At 45.0% G+C, this 22,995-nt stretch overlaps 1 protein-coding gene across 1 annotated transcript in view; it reads right to left on the reverse strand.

Moving 5' to 3' along the window:
• Positions 1-22,995, reverse strand: part of LOC139156045 (muskelin) — a gene marked incomplete at its 3' end in the record, with an annotated part of 63,950 nt that overhangs the window by 35,361 nt on the left and 5,594 nt on the right. The window contains exons 2-8 of the mRNA XM_070731391.1: positions 16,789-16,858; positions 12,282-12,424; positions 10,566-10,654; positions 9,187-9,296; positions 8,024-8,216; positions 3,923-4,000; positions 2,520-2,585 (exon numbers count right to left, since the gene is read on the reverse strand). Coding sequence (XP_070587492.1) covers positions 2,520-2,585; positions 3,923-4,000; positions 8,024-8,216; positions 9,187-9,296; positions 10,566-10,654; positions 12,282-12,424; positions 16,789-16,858 — 749 coding nt within the window. The remainder of the gene's footprint in view (positions 1-2,519; positions 2,586-3,922; positions 4,001-8,023; positions 8,217-9,186; positions 9,297-10,565; positions 10,655-12,281; positions 12,425-16,788; positions 16,859-22,995) is intronic.

A 22,995-nucleotide genomic window follows, 5' to 3' on the forward strand; every position in this document is an offset into this window, starting at 1 on the left:
GGATGATCAAGGAAATGGAGCCCCTCCCTTATGAAACCAGGTTGCAACGCCTTTGTCTCTTCAGCCTTGAAAGACGGCGTTTAAGGGGTGACTTGATCGAAGTGTATAAAATCATGCAGGGGATAGAAAAGGTGGAGAGAGAAAAATTCTTTTCTCTATCACATAATACTAGGACAAGGGGGGCCCTCCCTAAAGCTCATAGGTAGGAAAGTGAGGACAAATCAAGGGAAATATTTCTTCACCCAGAGGGGTCCTTGGTTTATGGCAGTGGTCCCCAACATTTTTTCCACCAGGGACCAGTTTCAGCAAGACAATTTTTTCTATGGCCCGGTGGGGGGCGGAAAGGGGTGTGGTTGGGGGCGGGATTAAGCATGGGGGTGCTGGTCCTCCCTGCCCCTCTTTCCCACCATCGCCCTGTTGCCGGCAGAACCTGCCTCCCAAGCCCTCTTGCCCAGCGGGAGCTAAGCGCTGGAGAGGGGGTCAGGCTGGCCCTCCTGCCTCCCCCCAGCCAAAAACGCAAAAGCGCCCTGCGGCAGAAGCCAAAAGAGGCTTGAGCCTCTCAGTCCTTCCCGCCCCTCTGTCCTGTCCATCGTCCTGTGGCCGGCAGAACCTGCCTCCCAAGGCCTCTTGCCCAGCGGGAGCTAAGCGCTGGAGAGGGGGTCAGGCTGGCCCTCCTGCCTCCCCCCAGCCAAAAACGCAAAAGCGCCCTGCGGCAGAAGCCAAAAGAGGCTTGAGCCTCTCAGTCCTTCCCGCCCCTCTGTCCTGTCCATCGTCCTGTGGCCGGCAGAACCTGCCTCCCAAGGCCTCTTGCCCAGCGGGAGCTAAGCGCTGGAGAGGGGGTCAGGCTGGCCCTCCTGCCTCCCCCCAGCCAAAAACGCAAAAGCGCCCTGCGGCAGAAGCCAAAAGAGGCTTGAGCCTCTCAGTCCTTCCCGCCCCTCTGTCCTGTCCATCGTCCCTGTGGCCGGCAGAACCTGCCTCCCAAGGCCTCTTGCCCAGCGGGAGCTAAGCGCTGGAGAGGGGGTCAGGCTGGCCCTCCTGCCTCCCCCCAGCCAAAAACGCAAAAGCGCCCTGCGGCAGAAGCCAAAAGAGGCTTGAGCCTCTCAGTCCTTCCCCGCCCCTCTGTCCTGTCCATCGTCCTGTGGCCGGCAGAACCTGCCTCCCAAGGCCTCTTGCCCAGCGGGAGCTAAGCGCTGGAGAGGGGGTCAGGCTGGCCCTCCTGCCTCCCCCCAGCCAAAAACGCAAAAGCGCCCTGCGGCAGAAGCCAAAAGAGGCTTGAGCCTCTCAGTCCTTCCCGCCCCTCTGTCCTGTCCATCGTCCTGTTGCCGGCAGAACCTGCCTCCCAAGCCCTCTTGCCCAGCGGGAGCTAAGCGCTGGAGAGGGGGTCAGGCTGGCCCTCCTGCCTCCCCCCAGCCAAAAACGCAAAAGCGCCCTGCGGCAGAAGCCAAAAGAGGCTTGAGCCTCTCAGTCCTTCCCGCCCCTCTGTCCTGTCCATCGTCCTGTTGCCGGCAGAACCTGCCTCCCAAGCCCTCTTGCCCAGCGGGAGCTAAGCGCTGGAGAGGGGGTCAGGCTGGCCCTCCTGCCTCCCCCCAGCCAAAAACGCAAAAGCGCCCTGCGGCAGAAGCCAAAAGAGGCTTGAGCCTCTCAGTCCTTCCCGCCCCTCTGTCCCGTCCATCGTCCTGTGGCCGGCAGAACCTGCCTCCCAAGGCCTCTTGCCCGGCGGGAGGCGAAGCGCTGGAGAGAGGGGGGTGGCGGCAGGAGGGCCGGCAGCTGCTGACTCCAAGGACCGGTGCAACATGCCCCGCAGCCCGGTACTGGTCCGCGGCCCGGTGGTTGGGGACCCCTGGTTTATGGAATTCCCTTCCAGAAGACGTCGTGACAGCTGTCAGCCTGGATAGCTTCAAGGCAGGATTAGACAGATTCATGGATGCCAAGTGTATCAGTGGTTATTGAAATGGATGTCCATGTGCCGCCTCTATGTTGGTTGAGGCAGGCAGGATTCCCTTGAGTCCCATTTGTTGGGGGTCAGGGAGAAGGGGGGGTGTTGCCTTCTCTTTCTGCTCAAGATCCCCATGGACAATTGGTGGGCCACTGTGGGACAAAGAATACTGGACTCGATGGGCTTTGGCCTGATTCAGCAGGGCTCTTCTTGTGTTCTTTAGAACAGAACAGAACAGAATAGGTCATACATATGAAAAATGGTGGTTAAATCATTTTTCATTATAACTTTGAATGGTCGCTAAATGAACTGTGTTGTAAGTCAAGGGCTACCTGTATTTCCTATCACATTTCTCATGTTGGAATTGAATTATTTCAGAATTCTCCAGTCCTTTGCCATATTCTATCCACTAGGAGGTGCTTTTGAACTGCATCAACGCTTACAGAAACAATTCCTGTTGGGTGGTTACAACGGAGAGCTGGTGACTGACCCAAAACGATCGGCCAAATTTTGTGGCTGAGAGTAGACTTAAGAACCCGAGTCCCCTGTTAAAAATAAAACCAAGATAAATAAGAAGGCTCACCTGTTTGAACGTCAATGACCATTTGATGCCCGCCTCTCATCCCTGGCCTGCTGTCTTCGCCATCACCTTGTGGGATCGAACAAAATAAAACAATCAGCCATTAGTGAGTTTCCCTGCCCTTCTTCCTATTCCCCCCAAAATTCAGCTGCATTAAAAGAAACAAACTTTGGAACATGGGTAGTCCTTGACTTACAACAATTCATTAGTGACCATTCAAAGTGACAACAGGCAAATTTTTCTACTTAAGAACCTGGTCACGGAACGAATTAAGCTTGTAAGTAGAGGTACCACTTAGGGAAAAGGAATCCTCAATCTGAGTATTGTATTGGCAGTTCTGTGTTAGCAAAAGCTGCAGAAGAGAAGGATTTAGGGGTCGTGATTTCTGACAGTCTCAAAATGGGTGAGCAGTGTGGTCGGGCGGTAGGGAAAGCAAGTAGGATGCTTGGCTGCATAGCTAGAGGTATAACAAGCAGGAAGAGGGAGATTGTGATCCCGCTATATAGAGCGCTGGTGAGACCACGTTTGGAAGACGGTGTTCAGTTCTGGAGACCTGACCTACAAAAAGATATTGACAAAATTGAACGGGTCCAAAGACGGGCTACAAGAATGGTGGAAGGTCTCAAGCATAAAACGTATCAGGAAAAACTTCATGGACTCAGTCTGTAGAGTCTGGAGGACAGAAGGGAAAGTGGGGACATGATCTAAACATTTAAATATGTTCAAGGGTTAAATAAGGTTCAGGAGGGAAGTGTTTTCAATAGGAAAGTGAACCCAAGAACAAGGGGGCACAATCTGAGGTGAGTTGGGGGAAAGATTAGAAGTAACATGAGAAAATATTATTTTACTGAAAGAGTAGTAGATGCTTGGAACAAACTTCCAGCAGACGCGGTTGGTAAATCCACAGTCACTGAATTTAAACCTGCCTGGGATAAACATAGATCCATCCTAAGATAAAATACAGGAAATAGTATAAGGGCAGACTAGATGGACCATGAGGTCTTTTTCTGTCAGTGTTCTGTGTTTCTACCACTGTATGTCTCTTGGGGTTGTTGTTGTTTTTACACTTATGACCATTGGCGCATCCCCATAGTGATCAAATTTCAGGCACTTGGCAACTGACTCATATCTATGACAGTTGCAGTGTCCTGAGGGTCATGGGATCCCCATTTTGCGACCTTCTGATAAGTGAAGACGACAAAGTTCGTTTTACAATGGTGTTAATAACGCCTGCAGCGACTCACTTCACCACCCGGGCAAAAAAATGGAACAAAGCTCACTTAACAACCGTCTTGCTTGAGCCCCGATTGCTGTTTTAAGTCAAGGACCACCAGTACCATCGACCTTTTGTGGTCAGTTAGATCTTCAGAATAAGCCCACGGCAAAGCCAGGTTTCAATACTGTACCTTTGGTGCTTTTGGGAATGATCTGACCCCATCGTGGTTTGTATTCCTGCTGGCTGATGTACTGGTTGAACAAGCCGTCTGTTTGAAAGGTAAAAGAAGAAAAGGATGAGCGGCCACTGTCTTCCCATCACAGGCAGCCTCGCAGGGTCGGTTTTGAACGTTTTCACGAAACAGCAGGAGAAAACAAGTGGTTGGAAAATAAGTCCAAACCGCCCAAGGAGCTGCAGATCCAGTTCTACAGAGGAATCATTGAGTCTGTCATTTGCACCTCTGTAACTGTTTGGCTTGGTTCTGCAACCCAACAGGACACACACAGACTTCAGAGGAGAATCAGAACTGCAGAAAAAAACAATTGCTGCCCACCTGCCTTCCATTGAGGACCTGTAGACTGCACGAGTCAAAAAGAGGGCGGGGAAAATATTTACGGACCCCTCGCATCCTGGACACAAACTGTTTCAACTCCTACTCTCAAAACATCGCTACAGAACACTGCACACCAAAACAAGTAGACACAAAGGCAGTTTTTTCCCGAACACCATCACTCTGCTAAACAAATAATTCCCTCAATAATGTCAAACTATTTACTAAGTCTGCACTACTATTAGTCTCATCGTTCCCATCACCCATCTCCTCCCACTTATGACTGTATTACTGTAACTTTCTTACGATTTATATTTACTAGTTCCTAATATGATTGGATTGCTTATTTGTACCCGGACTATTTATGTATTTTATTTATTTATTTATTAGATTTGTATGCCGCCCCTCTCCGCAGACTCGGGGCGGCTAACAACAGTAAAAAGACAACATAAACAAATCTAATATTAAAAAATCTAAAAACCCCAATTTAAGAGATTCCTTGGAGCTGGAGGAGGGTAAATCCCCCCCACCCCCCGCCGTTGTGTATACGCCTGTTCCTGTTGATTTTTCAGACTCCGATTCAGAAAGTGGTTATGAATTAGTGGCAGGTCCTCATTTAGAGGCAGATGAAGTAGGAGACCAACCACAGGATATTTCTATGGGTTCAGATTCAAGCGAAGGAGAAGCAGATGCTAGATGGGTAAATCCTTATTTCAGACGCTTACAGTGGCGAAGAGAGCAAGTGTCAGGGAAGAAATATTAAGGAGAGGAACGGGTTAATTAATTAAGTCATTAATTCATCCCGTCCCGGTGTCAGCGGAAGAGAAGAGTTGAGTTGTCAATTCTGTTTCTACTTAAGAACCTGGTCACGGAACGAATTAAGTTCTTAAGTAGAGGTACCACTGTATTTACACTACATTGATGTATTGTTCGTTTTTACATTTGTACATTTATGACATTCTATTACTTATGGTTGATTTGCGTTTTCTTTTTTGTAAATGTGGCTATGTTTCATGCGATGAAAATGACAACCGAGCCGGCCCGAGGATCGCAGAGAAAAGCCCTCCAGCAATGTGAGAAGCTGCTGCAAAATAAAACAGGAAGCTTTGCACTTCTGTTTGGACCTGTCAGCCACCCACAGTGCAGAAGACAATAGCAACGCCAAGAGTTAGAGCGAAGCCAGCAGTTATGACACCACACAAATCACAGGGTTAAAAGTCCTCCGGCGGCGGCAGCCTTCCCCAACAGATCACCCACCAGATGCCCTGAGGTTGCAATTCCCAGAATTATCTCCACGGGAAAAATACATTCCCAACATACTTGGAGCTTTTTAAAAATAATAAAACACCAATTCACCAGCTCCCTTACAAAAACGAAAAGGGGGAAAGGAAATTCAAAATTTTTCTACCAGTTCTGCATACTTGACCTTACCCATAGGAGACCATCACTGGCTGTACCCCATAATCATCACAATTACGACAAACCACGGCTTGAACTATCTTGCCTTGCGTTTAATGAGTCTCCTATATTACAGTGATACCTTGTTTTACAAACTTAATTGGTTCCTGGACAAGGTTCTTAAGGTGAAAAGTTTGTAAGATCAAACGATGTTTCCCATAGGAATCAATGGAAAAGTGATTAATGCGTGCAAGCCCAAAATTCACCCCTTTTGCCAGCCGAAGCGCCTGTTTTTGCGCTGCTGGGATTCCCGAGGCTCCCATCCATGGGAAACCCCACCTCCGGACTTCTGTGTTTTCCCAGCAGGGGAATCCCAGCACCGCAAAAACGAGCGCTTTGCTGGCAACGGAAGTCCGGAGGTGGGGTTTCCCAGCGAAGGGAGCATCAGTGAAATCGCAGCATTGCAAAAACACCGAAGTCCTCGAAACCCCACCTCCGGACCTCTGTGTTTTTGCGATGCTGCAATTTCACTGAGGCTCCCCTCGCTGGGAAACCCCACCTCCGGACTTCCTTTGCCAGAGAAGCGCCCATTTTTGCCCTGCTGGGATTCCCCTGCAGCATCACAAAAACACAGAAGTCTGGAGGTGGGGTTTCCCATGGAGGGGAGCCTTAGGGGAATCCCAGCAATGCAAAAACGGGTGCTTCACTGGCAGTGGAAGTCCAGAAGCGGGGCATCCCAGCGGCGGCGGTGGGTTTGTAAGGCGAAAATAGTTTGTAAGAAGAGGCAGAAAAATCTTAAACCCTGGGTTTGTATCTTGAAAAGTTTGTATGACGAGGCGTTTGTAAGACGAGGTATCACTGTACATTTCAGCTTTTAAGTTGCATTCCTGAAATACAGGGTTCCCTCGATTTTCGCGGGGGATGCGTTCCGAGACCGCCCGCGAAAGTCGAATTTCCGCGAAGTAGAGATGCGGAAGTAAATACAGTGAACCCTCGATCATCGCGAGGGTTCCGTTCCAGGACCCCACGCGATGATCGATTTTTAGCGAAGTAGCGGTGCAGAAGTAAAAACACCATCTGCGCATGCGCAGATGGTGTTTTTGCTTCCACTGCCGCCCGCCCTTCGCCCGCCCACCCCGTTGCTCGCGCCTGGGGTGCGCACGCGCGGTGGGGACTCCCTAGCTCCGCTTCCCAGCTGGGGAGCGGAGCTGCGATGTCCCCAAGCGCGCGCGCTTTCCCCAGCAACGCGCGCGCGGTGGGGACTCCCTAGCTCCGCTTCCCAGCTGGGGAGCGGAGCTGCGATGTCCCCAAGCGCGTGCGCTTTCCCCAGCAACGCGCGCGCGGTGGGGACTCCCTAGCTCCGCTTCCCAGCTGGGGAGCGGAGCTGCGATGTCCCCAAGCGCGCGCGCTTTCCCCAGCAACGCGCGCGCGGTGGGGACTCCCTAGCTCCGCTTCCCAGCTGGGGAGCGGAGCTGCGATGTCCCCAAGCGCGCGCGCTTTCCCCAGCAACGCGCGCGCGGTGGGGACTCCCTAGCTCCGCTTCCCAGCTGGGGAGCGGAGCTGCGATGTCCCCAAGCGCGCACGCTTTCCCCAGCAACGCGCGCGCGGTGGGGACTCCCTAGCTCCGCTTCCCAGCTGGGGAGCGGAGCTGCGATGTCCCCAAGCGCCGAGCTGGGGTGTCCCCGCGCGTGCCGCCCGCCCGCCCACGCCGTTGCTCGCGCCGCCGCTGGGGTCTTACGGGGGCAAGAGGGGGAAGACCCAGGGAAGCCTCTGCCCGGCGGGGAAACTCCACCATCTACGCATGCGTGGAAAGGCACGCATGCGCAGATGGTGGAGTTTACTTCCGGGTTGAAAACTCGCGAAATAGCCCTTTCGCGATACTTGAAGACGCGAAACTCGAGGGATCACTGTACACTATTTTTGGCTATGAACAGTATCACAAGCCTTCCCTTAACACTTTAAACCCTTAAAGTGCAATTTCCCATTCCCTTAGCAACCATTTAGATTATTATTCACCATGTTTCTTTATTAAAGTTTATTAAAAAAAATATTTATTAAAGGTGGACGAAAGTTTGGCGATGACATATGACGTCATCGGGTGGTATAGGGGAAAAAACCGCAAAGTATTTTTTAATTAATATTTTTGAAAAACCATGGTATAGACTTTTCGCGAAGTTCGAACCCGTGAAAATCGAGGGAACACTGTACATCAAGTTTTGCATGACATTCTAATTTTTCGAGGTTCACCTGTACATCTCGGGAGCATCGCAATGGGTTGTCCCCCCTTTCCCCAGCTCCCAGCGCAAGGCGGCAGTTGTGACCCGCAACCCTTTGGGCCCTCACCGTTGACAGCTTTTTCTATCAACTCTTCGCACGCGTTGAAGTCCCCCTTCAAGACCAGCTTCTCGTGAAGGTCGGTCAGCATGGGGTGCTCCAGGGCGATCTTGGTTTTCTTCTGCAGAGACTCGAACGCCTCCGTGTAGTTGTGCTGGCGGAAGTGCTTCAAGCAGAGGCGAATGGCTTCCTGTTCACGGTACTACTGGAACACAAGAAAACCTGTGAGAAGAGCACCGAAGGGCCTCCCGCGACATGGCCTTGCGACAACTAAGCTTAGGTAACGGACGAATAAAAATCCTCAGAGGGACAGGCTTAGCAGAACGATAAACAGGCAGTCCTCAATGTTTGTTAGTACTATGTGCAAAACTGGTTGGGTTTGGCAATATATAAACAAATTTAACAATGAATGCTTGTATGTATTGAAGCACTATAGTTTTAAGAGGTAATGTTGGAGATGGCCACAAGAGGGAGACAGAAACGTGATTCTCTCTCTGTCTGTCTCTGTTATTTCTCTGTTTGATATTGCTGCTTGCTATAGTAAGAGCTGTGTGTTCGATGCTGGTTTATGTCGGACATAAACACTTTAGAAAATGTCCAGAGATACTTTACTAGAAGAGCCCTCCGCTCCTCCAATCGCAACAGAATACCTTACGCAACTAAACTTACAATCCTACGTTTAGAAAGCTCAGAAATAGGTCGCCTTAAACACGACCTAAGCATAGCCCTTAAAATCATGTTACAACATCCTTCCTGTCGACGACTACTTCAGCTTCTCCCTCCTTCCCTTCCTTCCTCCTTCCCTATCTCCCTCCCTCCTTCTCTCCCTCCTTCCCTATCTCCCTCCCTCCTTTTCTTTCTTTTTCTCTTCCTCCCTCTCCCAACCTACTTTCCTCTCTCCCCTCCCCATCTCCCCTTCGTCGTTTACCAACCTCCCTTCCTCACCCTCCCTTTCTCTCCCAACTTCCTTCCCTCTCTCGTCCTTCCCTGCCTCTCCTTCGCTCCCTCCCTCTCTACTTCCCTTCCTCCTTTCCCAACCTCTCTTCCTCTCTCTCCCTACTTCCCTCCCTCCCTCTCTTTCCCAATCTTCCCTTCCCTCCTCTCTCTCCCTCCCACTCCTACACAACATCCACCTATCTGGCAGCTGTTTCACACACAGTTTACAACCCTACCTTGCTGTACCAATTGAGGCAGGGTTGTACCACATCTGGATCATCGATACCGTTGAGTTCAACATACCAGATGCTAAAATTGAAGCTGGGACCCCAGGACAGGAGCGGAACTGGAAAAAAGGAGGACAAAGAAAATTTCCCAAATCTCTGAAGGCAAGCGATGAATTGCTCTCATTGTTAGGAATTTTCTCCTTAGTTCTAGGCTGCTTCTCTGCTTGGTTAATTTCAAACCAACCCTAGAAGCTTTCAAAAAGAGGCTGGACTGTCTGTCTGTCTGTCTGTCTGTCTATATATCTACTATCTATCTATCTATCTTCTATCTATCTACTATCTATCTACTATTCTATATCTATCTATCTATCTATCATCTATCTATCTATCACCTACCTATCTTCTATTCTATATCTATCTATCTATCTATCTATCACCTATCTATCTTCTATTCTATATCTATCTATCTATCTATCTATCTATCTATCTTGTATCTATCATCTATTATCTATCTATCTATCTATCTATCACCTATCTATCTTCTATTCTATATCTATCTATCTATCTATCTATCTTGTATCTATCATCTATCTATTATCTATCTATCTACTGTCTGTCTGTCTGTCTATCTATCTATCTTGTATCTATCATCTATCTATCTATCTATCTATCTATCTTGTATCTATCATCTATCTATTATCTATCTATCTATCTATCTACTGTCTGTCTGTCTGTCTATCTATCTATCTTGTATCTATCATCTATCTATCTATCTATCTATCTTGTATCTATCATCTATCTATTATCTATCTATCTATCTATCTTGTATCTATCATCTATCTATTATCTATCTATCTATCATCTATCTATTATCTATCTATCTATCTATCTATCTATCTATCTATCCATCCATCCATCCATCTATCTATCTATCTATCTATCTATCTATCCATCTATCTACTATCTATCTACTGTCTGTCTGTCTGTCTGTCTGTCTGTCTATCTATCTTTACTTAGTTAGTTAGTTAGTTTTTTCCCTGATTTATTGTTTTTTCACAAATTCCCTGATATTTCCCAAACTGCCGATTTCCCTGATAATTCCCAGATTTCCCTGTTTTTCAGGTTTGCTGGACACCCTTTCAGTTAGTACACATGATTATCTGACTGATACTGCATAAACATTCGTGTTTGAATATGGGCATCGGAGTTTATTTATTTTACTTACAAAGTTAAAAAAAAACCTAGTAACTGATGGTCTTTTAAGTTCCCAAACAGTTAGGGCAGCCTTTCTCAATTTAGAATAGAATAGAATAGAATAGAATAGACTGAGAAATGGTGAGCCAGAATTAGAGATGGAAACACTTTTAAAAAAGCAATGACAGATTTACCTATTTTAATAAATCGACAAGGAAACATCTGCTCATCAATTTTATACTTCAAAGTAAAGGTTTCTTTGTTATAGTCATTCTTTAAGCCACTGTAAAGAAAACAAAATAAAAGATGAAAGGTTATCCAAGGTGGACCTAGAATTTGAAGTGAATTAGTAAACAGGCTTTACGTACTGGCAGCTATAAAAGGGCCATTAAGGGCCAGAAGGCCGTCACCAATAATCCTGACTAGACAAATTTCTTTTCTGCACATCATTTCTCCTACATTTAAATTAGAATGTCAGCCTTGAACATCTTGGAGAGTCAACATTATCAAAAATCAATCTGGATACTTAAAAAAGATTTAATTTGAAAATCGATTGATCATTTGGGAAACATTTTTTTAACAATCTCTATCGAAAATAATTCTACGGTACTTTGAGAATGCGCAACAGAAATAGTTCTCTTACACAAAATCCCATCATTAACCTTGGAGTGTTCACAAATTCTCCAAAAGCCAAGCAGCAATATATATATACAAGGGTATATATCAGGGTGATCCAACAGAAAAAACATATAGCCCCTCCCTGGTACAGAGGTGAAGGGATCAGATCTGGTGGCCTAGAGGTTAATTCTCTGCCTTACAAGGCAGAGGCCCCAGGATCAAATCCCAGTAAGGGTATGGCTAGCTGATGAGGCCAGAACAAGGCTGAAATAGCGCTATCCTAGTCTCCCTTAATTTAAAAAATTCAGCCAAAATATGTGATATATAATTTATATATACAGTAATACCTCATCTTACAAACTTAATTGGTTCTGGAAGTAGGTTCGTAAGGTGAAAAGTTCATAAGACGAAACATTGTTTCCCATAGGAAACAATGTAAAAGCGATTAATGCGTGCAAAAAGAAAAAAAATCGCAAAATGGCGCTCTGCTGGGCGTCACCGCCTGGCTGTCACCTTTTAAAACAGCCGGGGGGCTTCTCAGCGTTCTCCCGAACCCGAACTTTTCGGGTTCGGGTTCCGGAGGCCGCCGAGAAGCGCCGCCGTCCGGCTGTCACCTTCTGAAACAGCCGGGGGGCTTCTTGGCGTTCCCCCAAACGCCGAACCCGGAAGTTCAGGTTCGGGTTCCAGAGGCCGCCGAGAAGCACCCGGCTGTTTCAAAAGGTTACAGCCGGGCGGCGCCACTCGGCGGAGTGCCGTTTTTGCGATCGGCAGCAGCGTTTTCAGCCGATCCGGAGGCTGGAAAGGAGGTGGGGAATCCCAATAGGGAATTCCATGGGCGGAGCTTTGACGTCATGAAGACGTTCTTAGGTAGAGGTACCACTCTACTCTGAAAGATACGGTAGTTAAGGGAATCTGGTTTCCCTGCTGACTCTGCTTGTCAGAAGGTTGACAAAAGGAATCACATGACTGGTGTCCGTCATAAATTCATACCAGTTACCAAGCATTTCAATTCTGAGCACATGATTATGGAGAGGCTGCCATGTAAGTGCAAAAACTGGCCGTAAGTCACTTTTTTTCAGTGCCGTTGTTACTTTGAACGGTCACTAAATGAATGACTTACCTGTATTAGGTCCACCAAGGTCATGTAAAAAAACAAAACCCCATAAACCATACAGATGGGGGGGCAAATGAGTAAGATTTTACCCCCTCCCTTTAAAATTTTAAAACCAGACTTTCTGCTTTCTTAGGCTTGTTAGGATAGGCACCAAAAGACGTGGAAACAAACCTCCTACCTCGATAAAAGGTCAGTCATGTTTTCTTCATTCATTCCGCCAAAGACTTTAAATTTTTTTAAATTACAGACATGAGTCTTTTCGTATTTCCCAAAGGTGATGCTCTGAACTACGGACGGCCTTTCAAGTTTCAAGATCAAATACTAGAAGGAGAAAGAGATGAAAACAAGTGTATATTGCTGTAGGGTTTCCTGCCTAAGCAGGGGTTGGACTATTAGAAGACCTCCAAGGTCCCTTCCAGCTCTGTTAATATCTATATCTATATCATATCTACAGTATATCTATATCTATACAGACATAGATACACACACACACACACATATGTAGACACACACATATATATATATACATATGCATTTACATACAGATACACATACATACATATCTATGATCTTACCTTTGTCAGATTATCCCAAAATATTAAAGAACACTTTAGAAAAGCATAGATTATTTCAAATATATAACATAATTTTCCGGGATTCACTGCTCACAGTCACTCATGCCCTCATCACCTCGAGGTTCAACTACTGTAATGCTCTCTACGTGGGGAAACCTTTGAAAAGTGTTCGGAAACTTCAGATCGTGCAGAATGCAGCTGCGAGAGCAATCATGGGCTTCCCAAAGTCTGCACTGGTTGCTGATCAGTTTCCGGTCACAATTCAAAGTGTTGGTTATGACCTATAAAGCCCTTCATGGCATCGGACCGGAATATCTCTGGGACCGCCTACTGCCGCACGAATCCCAGCGACCAGTTATGTCCCATAGAGTTGGCCTTCTCCAGGTCCCATCGACTAAGCAATGTCGTTTGGTGGGACCCAGGAAAGAGCCTTTTCTGTGGCGGCCCCGATCCTGTGGAACCAGCTCCCCCCAGATATCAGAGTTGCCCCCACCCTCCTTGCCTTTCGCAAGCTCCTTAAAACCCACCTCTGTCATCAGGCATGGGGGAATTGAAATTTCCCTTCCCCCTAGGCTTATAGAATTTATACATGGTATGCTTGTATGTATGATTGGTCTCTTAAATTGGGGTTTTTTTAGATTATTTTTAATATTAGATTTGTTTTCATTGTTTTTTTCATTGTTGTTAACCGCCCCGAGTCTTCGGAGAGGGGTGGCATACAAATCTAATCAATAAAATAAATAAGTATGTACGTACGTAAGTAAGTATGTACGTACGTAAGTAAGTAAGCAAGTAAGTAAATAAATAAATAATTTTCGGTATTACTGTGTGGAACTGGCATCAGGTCCTTCTCGGCCTCTCACACATCATGTTTTAGGGAAAATTGTCATTAGTTCTGTACAAAGCTGAATGTGCACAACAGCATGTGAAATTGATTGTCCATCAGTGTTGCTTCCTAAGTGGACAGTTTGATTTCACAGAAGTTTGATTTACTTGGAGTTATATTGTGTTGTTTAAGTGTTCCCTTTATTTTTTTGAGCAGTGTAGATTGAAAATAGAATTCCTTTTCAGGCCACTGGAAAATGAACTTGGGGGAAAAAATCAAACTTCTGTTATTGGATATTTATTTATTTATTATTTTATTTATTACTTAGATTTGTATGCCGCCCCTCTCCGAAGACTCGGGGCGGCTTACAAATCTAAGTAATAAATATATACTAAATATATATACTAAACACGAGAATTCTTTTATGTGAAAATAAGACTGTAGACTCGGGGCAGCTTTTACACGTAATTTATACGTAAGTTCATTTGTATTTTTGATTATGGATGGTCCTCAAGTTACAACAAATAATTGTGGGAATTAATTGTTAAGCAGAGCGATGGTGTTCGGGGGAAAAACTATTTAGGTGTCTAGTTGTTCTGCTGTACGGTGCTCTATAGCGGTGTTTCCCAACCTTGGCAACTTGAAGACATTTGGACTTCAACTCCCAGAATTCCAGATGTCTTCAAGTTGCCAAGGTTGGGAAACACTGCTCTATAGCATCGTTTTGAGGGTAGGAGTTGAAACAATTTATGTCCAGGATCATCTGCAAATGTGATCTACATTTCTCAAGCTCTGGGCTGTTGAGGAGAGGGATAAAATGCTTAATGTTGCACCCTCAAGACAATGTCAATACCTCATTGTCACACTTCTAACTACTGCATGGAGCCCTTTGTGCCAAGAAGGAGCTATTAAAAGGCCATCTGGTAGACGCATGGAGGAAGCGCAGAACACGATGACTTCGGGCGGTTATTTTTAGCTGAATTTTCAAGTCAGCAGAGGCAGTTGTTTTATTTCCTTCCATCCTTCACCTCTGCCAACAGTGTAGAGTTTTGTGCGCCCGCCGGAGTGTGAGATTCCAGATGGCAAAAAGGAAGGAAAGAGGCAGCAGGCTTTTCCCTCTGAGGAATCCATCGCTTTAAAACTGCTCATGGGTAAGAAAGTGAGGACAAATCAAGGGAAATATTTCTTCACCCAGAGGGTCCTTGGTTGATGGAATTCACTTCCAGAAGAGGTCGTGACAGCTGTCAGCCTGCAGAGCTTCAAGGCAGGATGAGACAGATTCATGGATGCCAAGTGTATCGGTGGTTATTGAAACGGATGTCCATGTGCCGCCTCTATGTTGGTTGAGGCAGGCAGGGTTCCCTTGGGTCCCATTTGTTGGGGGTCAAGGGAAAGGGAGGGTCTTGCCTTCTCTTTCTGCTCAAGATCCTCATGGACAATTGGTGGGCCACTGTGTGACACAGAATGCTGGACTTGATGGGCTTTGGCCTGATTCATATAGACATCCCTTTTAATAACCACCAATACACTTGGCATCCATGAATCTGTCTAATCCTGCCTTGAAGCTATCCAGGCCTCTTCTGGAAGTGAATTCCATAAACCAACGACCCTCTGAGTGAAGAAATATTTCCCTTTATTTGTCCTCTCTTTCTTACCTGTGAGCTTTAGGGAGTGGCCCCTCGTCCTAGTATTGTGTGATAGAGAAAATAATTTTTCTCTATCCACCTTTTCTATCCCATGCATGATTTTATACACTTTGATCAAGTCACCCCTTAAACGTCGTCTTTTATTAGTGTTGTGAGCCGCCCCGAGTCTTCGGAGAGGGGCGGCATGCAAATCTAATAAAGAAATAAAAAAATTAAATTAGGCATGGCTGGGTGACTTTGGGACAATCCCCAGGAGATCACGAGTTCCAGTTCTGCCTTAGGCATGAAAGGCAGCTGGGTGATGTTGGGCCAATTCCTGGTGGACACTGAGTTCTAGTTCCTCCTTAGGTATGAAGACTGGCTGGGTGACTTTGGGCCAGTCCCTCTCTCTCTCTCTCACTCCAACCCACCTCACAGAATTATGATGGGGGAAATTAAGGGGAGATCTTGGATAATAAGAAAGTGAACCCAAGAACAAGGGGGCACAATCTGAAGTTAGTTGGGGGAAAGATCAGAAGCAACATGAGAAAATATTATTTTACTGAAAGAGTAGTAGATCTTGGGTGGTAAATCCACAGTAACTGAATTTATACATGCCTGGGATAAACATATATCCATCCTAAGATAAAATACAGGAAATTTACTGACTAGATGGACCATGAGGTCTTTTTCTGCCGTCAATCTTCTATGTTTCTATATGTTTGCAGCCTTGGGTTATTTATAACACTAATAATGGCACAATTAATAATAATAATAATAATAATAATAATAATAATAATAATTTATTAGATTTGCATGCCACCCCTCTCCGAAGACTCGGAGCGGCTCACAACAGCAATAAACAATGTACAAATCCAATAATTAAACATCTAAAACCCATATCATAAAAAACCATACAACTCAATCATACCATTCATAAACCATAATAGCCTGGGGATCTCTCAATTATCCCATGCCTGGTGACATAGATGGGTTTTCAATAACTTACGAAAGGCAAGGAGGATCGGGGCGGTTCTAATCTCCGGGGGGGGGGTTGATTCCAGAGGGCCGGGGCCACCACAGAGAAGGCTCTTCCCCTGGGGCCCGCCATGCGACATTGTTTAGTGCAGTGTTTCCCAACTTTGGCAACTTGAAGATATTTGGACTTCAACTCCCAGAATTCCCCAGCCAGCTGGCTGGGTAATTCTGGGAGTTGAAGTCCAGATATCTTCAAGTTGCCAAGGTTGGGAAACACTGGTTTAGTGGACAGGACCCGGAGAAGGCCAAATCTGTGGGATCTTATCGGCCACTGGGATTCATGCGGCAGAAGAATTATAAAAATAAATAATAAAAATAAAATAAAATAAACAAAAAACAAAAGAGACATAAAAGGAAATGAAATCAAGTACAATAATGTAAATAAAATAAATTATAAGATGAAATGAAGTAAAATGATGTCAATAAAACAAAATAAAACGAAGTTAAGTGGAACCCACCCCTGCCACTATGATATTGTTAAGTGGCATTTACAAGTTTAACACCAAGCTTAATGTACCAATTGTGAATTTATAGCAACAGACGGGGCATACAAGGATTCATCAAAATTCCTTTCTGTTGACTACAATTTGAATCCAACACAGAGGCGCCATTAAATCTCACCTGTGGGGGATAATTGCTTTCTGAAGACCACCGTGAAGATTGATCGTTGGGCTTATCTACCAAGATATTCCTGGAAACAAGAGAGAAAGAGAGAGATGTAAATGTAAAAAAAGTTGACAACCCTACAGAGCTTACAAAACTTTTGCCAGACCCATCCTCTAATACAGTGTTTTTCAACCAGTGTGCCGCGAGACATGGTCAGGTGTGCCGCGAAGCTCAGAGAGAAAGAAAGCAAGAGAGAGAGAAAGCAAGAGAGAAAGAAAGCAACAGAGAGAAAGAGAACAAGAGAGAGAGAAAGAGAACAAGAGAAAGAGAGAGAGCAAGAGAGAGAAAAAGCAAGAGAGAGAGAGAAAGAGAGGGAGGGAAGGAGAGATAGAGAAAGACATGGAGGTAGGGAGGGAGAGAGAAAGAGCAAAAAAGAGAGGAAGGAAGGGAGAGAAAGAGGGAGGGAGAAATAGAGCGAAGAGGAGGGAGAGAGAGAGAATTTTTTTGTCCAGACTTTTTTTAGGGCGCCCCCCCCCCCCCCCCCACTCAATGTGCCCCAGGGTTTCGTAAATGTAAAAAATGTGCCGCGGCTCAAAAAAGGTTGAAAATCACTGCTCTAATACAGCTCATCTGTTTGGAACCCATATCGCATCTCAGACATCAACACCCTTGAAAAGGTCCAGAGAGCCTTCACCAGAGGAGCCCTTCACTCCTCCACTCGAAACAGAATTCCCTACAAGACTAGACTTTCAATCCTGGGCCTAGAAAGCTTAGAACTAAGACGCCTTAAACATGATCTACATATTTCCCACAAGATCTTATGCTGCAACGTCCTGCCTGCCGGCGACTACTTCAGCTTCAACCACAACAACACAAGAGCACACAACAGATTTAACCGCTCCAAACTGGACTGTAAAAAATACAACTTCAGTATCCGAGTTGTCGAAGAGTGAAACTCATTACCGGACTCCATAGTGTCATCCCCAAACCCCCAACACTTTACCCTTAGACTATCCACCCGATGACCCTCGAGGTCCATTCCAACTCTATGATTCTATGATTCTATGAAGCTAGAAAATCAGAATTCAAAACCTCAACTCACAACCATTAATTTAGTGACCATTCAAAGTTACAACTATACTCTAAAAAGTGACTTGGTATGACCATTTTTCACACTTACGACTGAACACACATTTCCAACAAATGCTGAAGATTTGCAAAGGTTTTTTCTCTTTCTTTTTCAATTACGATACCTGTTAGGGTACTTGAAGGCTATTTTGGAGGCTTTCGATCAAATTATATGTTAATGCAAAATGCTACTCACAATCCACATGTCATCTAATGGATTGGATTGAATTAGAGTAGATTAGAATTCTTTATTGGCCAAGTGTGATCGGACACCCAAGAAATTCGTCTTTGGTGCATATGCTCTCAGTGTACATAAAAGATATACAGTTGTCAAGAATCATAAGCTACAACACTTAATGACAGCCAAAGGGAATAAATAAGCAATCAAATCATACTGGGAAACAACCAATATAAAATCAGAAGGATACAAACAACAAAATTGCAGTCATGCAGTCACAAGTGGGAAGAGATGGGTGATAGGAACGATTAAAACATTAATAGTAACAGTAATTTTATTATTTATTTATTTATTTATTGGATTTGTATGCCGCCCCTCTTCAGAGACTCGGGGCGGCTAACAGCAATAATAAGACAGCATATAATAATAATCCAATACTAAAAACAATTAAAAACCCATTATTATAAAAACCAAACATACATACAAACATACCATGCATAAAATTGTAAAGGCCTAGGGGGAAAGAGTATCTCAATTCCCCCATGCCTGGCGGTAGAGGTGGGTTTTAAATAGCTTACGAAAGGCAAGGAGGGTGGGGGCAATTCTAATCTCTGGGGGGAGGTGGTTCCAGAGGGCCGGGGCCGCCACAGAGAAGGCTCTTCCCCTGGGCCCCGCCATGCGGCATTGTTTAGTTGACGGGACCCGGAGAAGATCCACTCTATGGGACCTAACTGGTCACTGGGATTCGTGCAGCAGAAGGCTGAGATAATCTGGTAATGCAGACTTAGTGAATAGTTTAACAGTGGTGGGGGAATTATTTGTTTAGCAGAGTGATGGTGTTCCGGGGGGGGACGGACTGTTCTTGGTTTTTTTCGCTGATTTATTCCATTTTTTTCATGAGTTCCCTGATATTTCCCGAACCACCGATTTCCCTGATAATTCCCTGATTTCCCTGTTTTCCAGGTTTGCTGGACACCCTGCTTGCAACTTTGAACAGTTTACAAGTGACCGGTTGTAAGCCGTACCACTTGTATTCATTCCCTGGATATTACAATGGGGGCATGGGGGATTTGAGGCATCTTTCCCCCAGGCTTATTATAATTTATGTTTGGTACGTATGTGCTGTTTGGTTTTTAATTATGATAGGGTTTTTAGTATTTTAATATTAGATTTGTGCCATTATAATATTGTTTTTATCATTGTTGTGAGCCGCCCCGAGTCTTCGGAGAGGGGCGGCATACAAATCTAATAAATTATTATTATTATTATTATTATTATTATTATTATTATTATTATTATTACAATTGGCAAGAAACTTCTCAAACTGCAAGAAGGAAATTCGGAGTTCCTTTTTCTCTTCCAATCCAAAAATTTGCTCTGGGAAAAAGTTACATCATCCAGCTCAATCTTTCTTTCTTTATTTATTATTTATTAATTTATTATTTGGATTTGTATGCCGCCCCTCTCCGAAGACTCTTTAGAAAAGTTTCATCAAGCGCACCATGCACTCTACCCGCAAAACGTACAAAAACGATTGAAGAACAACGCTGCAATTCCTGCTCTTGAATAGGGGCTTAGAAAAACGGCAAAAGAAATGTGCTTTTTCTCTGTTTCAGAAAACACAGCTGATGGAGGGGGCGGGGGAGAGAAAAGAAAACAGGGTTGAATATTTATTATTCCCTTACAACAAAAATGCTTGGAAAGGAGGCAAGAAACTGAATGGCCCCAGTAGAAAAGAACAAATCTCGTCCTTTTAAAAAGCCTTGAATAGCAGTGATCAGACGTAATCAATGGGAATAATTCCTCCCCGCATTAAAAGGACCAATGCAATCAAAGGCTTTCCAACAAGGGGGAAATCGGATAGCGGCGTATTCAGAGCGTCCTATTTTGGGTTCTTTTCATTCTACAGCGCTGAGGTTTTGCAAAACTCAGCGTTAATACCAGAAGGGTCGCAGCCCCTCCAGGTGTGGTGGAACCGCAACTGCCAGCAGACCTGGCTAGCCTAGCCGAGAATCAACGTAGCTCAGTAACCGGCGAGGAACCACACGCTCCCCAGCCCTGGTATAGAAAGGATCATAATAATAAGGGGGGACATGATGGAAACATTTAAATATGTCAAAGGGTTAAATAAGGTTCAGGAGGGAAGTGCTTTTAGTAGGAAAGTAAACACGTGAACAAGGGGACACAATCTGAAGTTAGTTGGGGGAAAGAGCAGAAGCAACGTGAGAAAATATTATTTGACTGAAAGAGTAGTAGATCCTTGGAACAAACTTCCAGCAGACGTGGTTGGTAAATCCACAGTCACTGAATTCAAACATCCCTGGGATAAACATAGATCCATCCTAAGGATGGATGGATGGAAAGATAGATGGATAGATAGATAGGTAGGTAGGTAGGTAGATATATGAGAGATAGATGATTGATTGATTGATAGATAGATGATTGACAGATAGATAGGTAGGGAGGTAGATATATGATAGATGGATGATTGATTGATTGATAGATAGATGATAGACAGACAGACAGGTAGATATATGATAGATAGATGATAGATAGATAGAGAGAGAGAGAGAGAGAGAGAGAGAGAGAGATAGAAAGACATGATAGATAGATAGATGGATGATGGATGGATGGATAGATGGAAAGATAAATGGATAGATAGGTAGGTGGGTGGGTAGGTAGGTAGGTAGATATATGATAGATAGATAATTGATTGATTGATAGATGATAGATAGATAGATAGATAGATAGATGATAGATAGATAGATAGATAGATAGATAGATAGATAGATAGAAAGACATGATAGAAAGACATGATAGATAGATGGATGGATGGATGGATGGAAAGATAAATGGATAGATAGGTAGGTAGGTGGGTGGGTAGGTAGGTAGGTAGATATATGATAGATAGATAATAGATAGATAGATAGATAGATAGATAGATAGATAGATAGATAGATAGATAGATAGATGAGAAAGCATTTGTGTGACGGACCCAAAAATCACATGCGCCCTGGACCTGAGCTGGTCAGCAGCTCACGTACCTGCAGAAAGGGCTCTGCATGCAACCTTTGGGGACGCGTGCCATCGGTTCGCCATCACGGTTCTAGGAAAACCATCTCGGTTACGCCAGCTGCGCCGCTCGGCCAAGAAGCATTGAGGGTTTTCTTCTGCTTTTTCCTCTCCATTTATTTGGTTACAGGTCCTCCAATTACCCTCTTTCAAATAGTACAAAGAGGCCTTGTAAATAGGAAGGGCTCGGGGACATCCTGAAGATCGGATGGGATTTTTCTCTGTTCTCTTTTGTTTTGCACCTGGCTTTCCTTTCTCCAGCATGTATTAAGAGCCAGGGTGGCACAGTGGTTAGAGCAGTATTTCCCAACCTTGGCAACTTGAAGATATTTGGACTTCAATTCCCAGAATTCCCCAGCCAGCGAATTCTGGGAGTTGAAGTCCAGATATCTTCAAGTTGCCAAGGTTGGGAAACACTGGGTTAGATAGAGTACAACACTGGAGCTACTTCAGCTAACTATTAGATGTAGTTCAGCAGTTCAAATCTCGCCACCGGCTCAAGGTTGACTCAGCCTTCCATCCTTCCGAGGTGGGTAAAATGAGGACCCAGATTGTTGGGGGGCACAAGAGGCTTATTATGTATCTCTGAGCCTTGGTTCCTAAGACCATTGGAAACACAGTGGTACCTCTACTTAAGAACGCCTCTACTAAAGAACTTTTCTAGATAAGAACCGGGTGTTCAAGATTTTTTTGCCTCTTCTCAAGACCCATTTTCTACTTAAGAACCCAAGCCCGGAAAAATTTCCCAGGAAATTTGAAAGCGGCACGAAGGCCCAGCCAGTTTCCTGCCATTCCCCCTTTAATCCCGGCCATCTCGGGCTTTTCTGGGCTGCCAGAGGAGCCTTTCGGTGGCGCTTAAGGAGGCTTTGGCAATCCAGAGCAAAGGAAGGTTGTGAGCCGCCCTGAGTTCTCGAAGAGGGGCAGCACAAAAATCTAATTTATTATTATTATTATTATTATTATTATTATTATTATTATTATTATTATCATTATTATCATTATTATTATTATTATTATTATTATTATTATTATTTTCCTCGACTTACAGCCATTTATAAGTGACTGTTTGAAGTTACAACGCTAACGGGGGAGGGATGACTTGTGACCATTTTTCACACCATGGTTGCCGCATGAATCCCAGCGACCGATTAGGTCCCTCAGAGTGGGCCTTCTCCGGGTCCTGTCAACTAAACAATGTCGATTGGCAGGCCCCAAGGGAAGAGCCTTCACTGTAGCGGCCCCGACTCTCAGGAACCAGCTCTCCCCAGAGATTAGAACTGCCCCTATCCTCCTCGCCTTTCATAAACTCCTTAAAACCCACCTTTGTCGTCAGGCATGGGGGAACTGAGATATCTCCCCCGGGCCTATACAATTTATGTATGGTATGCTTGTATGTATGTCTGCTTAATAATGGGGTTTTTAAAAAATATTTTAAATTGTAAATTATTAGATTTGTCATGAACTGTTTTATTGTGTTGTGAGCCGCCCCGAGTCTGTGGACAGGGGCGGCACACAAATCTAATTAATTAATTAATCAATCAATCCCCGTGGTTAAGATTCAGACGCTCAGCAACTCCGAGTACGTATGATGGTTGCCCTGTCCTGGGGTGGGTGGGAGAGGGGCACGTGACCCAGCATTTGCGCATGTGTGCATACTTTGCGCGCTCAGTCGGGAAAAGGTCAGCCGTCGCGGCAACAGATGACAAAAAAACTAGGATAAAGTTCAGCGCTTCCTTTGAACCTCAGACTGAATCTCAGGTCCATTCCCAATTTTCCAAAAAAGTAAACACGAAGTGAGCAAACAATTGCAAAAAGCTTTGGGTTCAAGTCCAAGTTCATTTCAG

This window comes from Erythrolamprus reginae, unplaced genomic scaffold (assembly GCF_031021105.1).
Source record: "Erythrolamprus reginae isolate rEryReg1 unplaced genomic scaffold, rEryReg1.hap1 scaffold_242, whole genome shotgun sequence".
In the NCBI taxonomy this organism is placed as follows: Eukaryota; Metazoa; Chordata; class Lepidosauria; order Squamata; family Dipsadidae; genus Erythrolamprus; species Erythrolamprus reginae.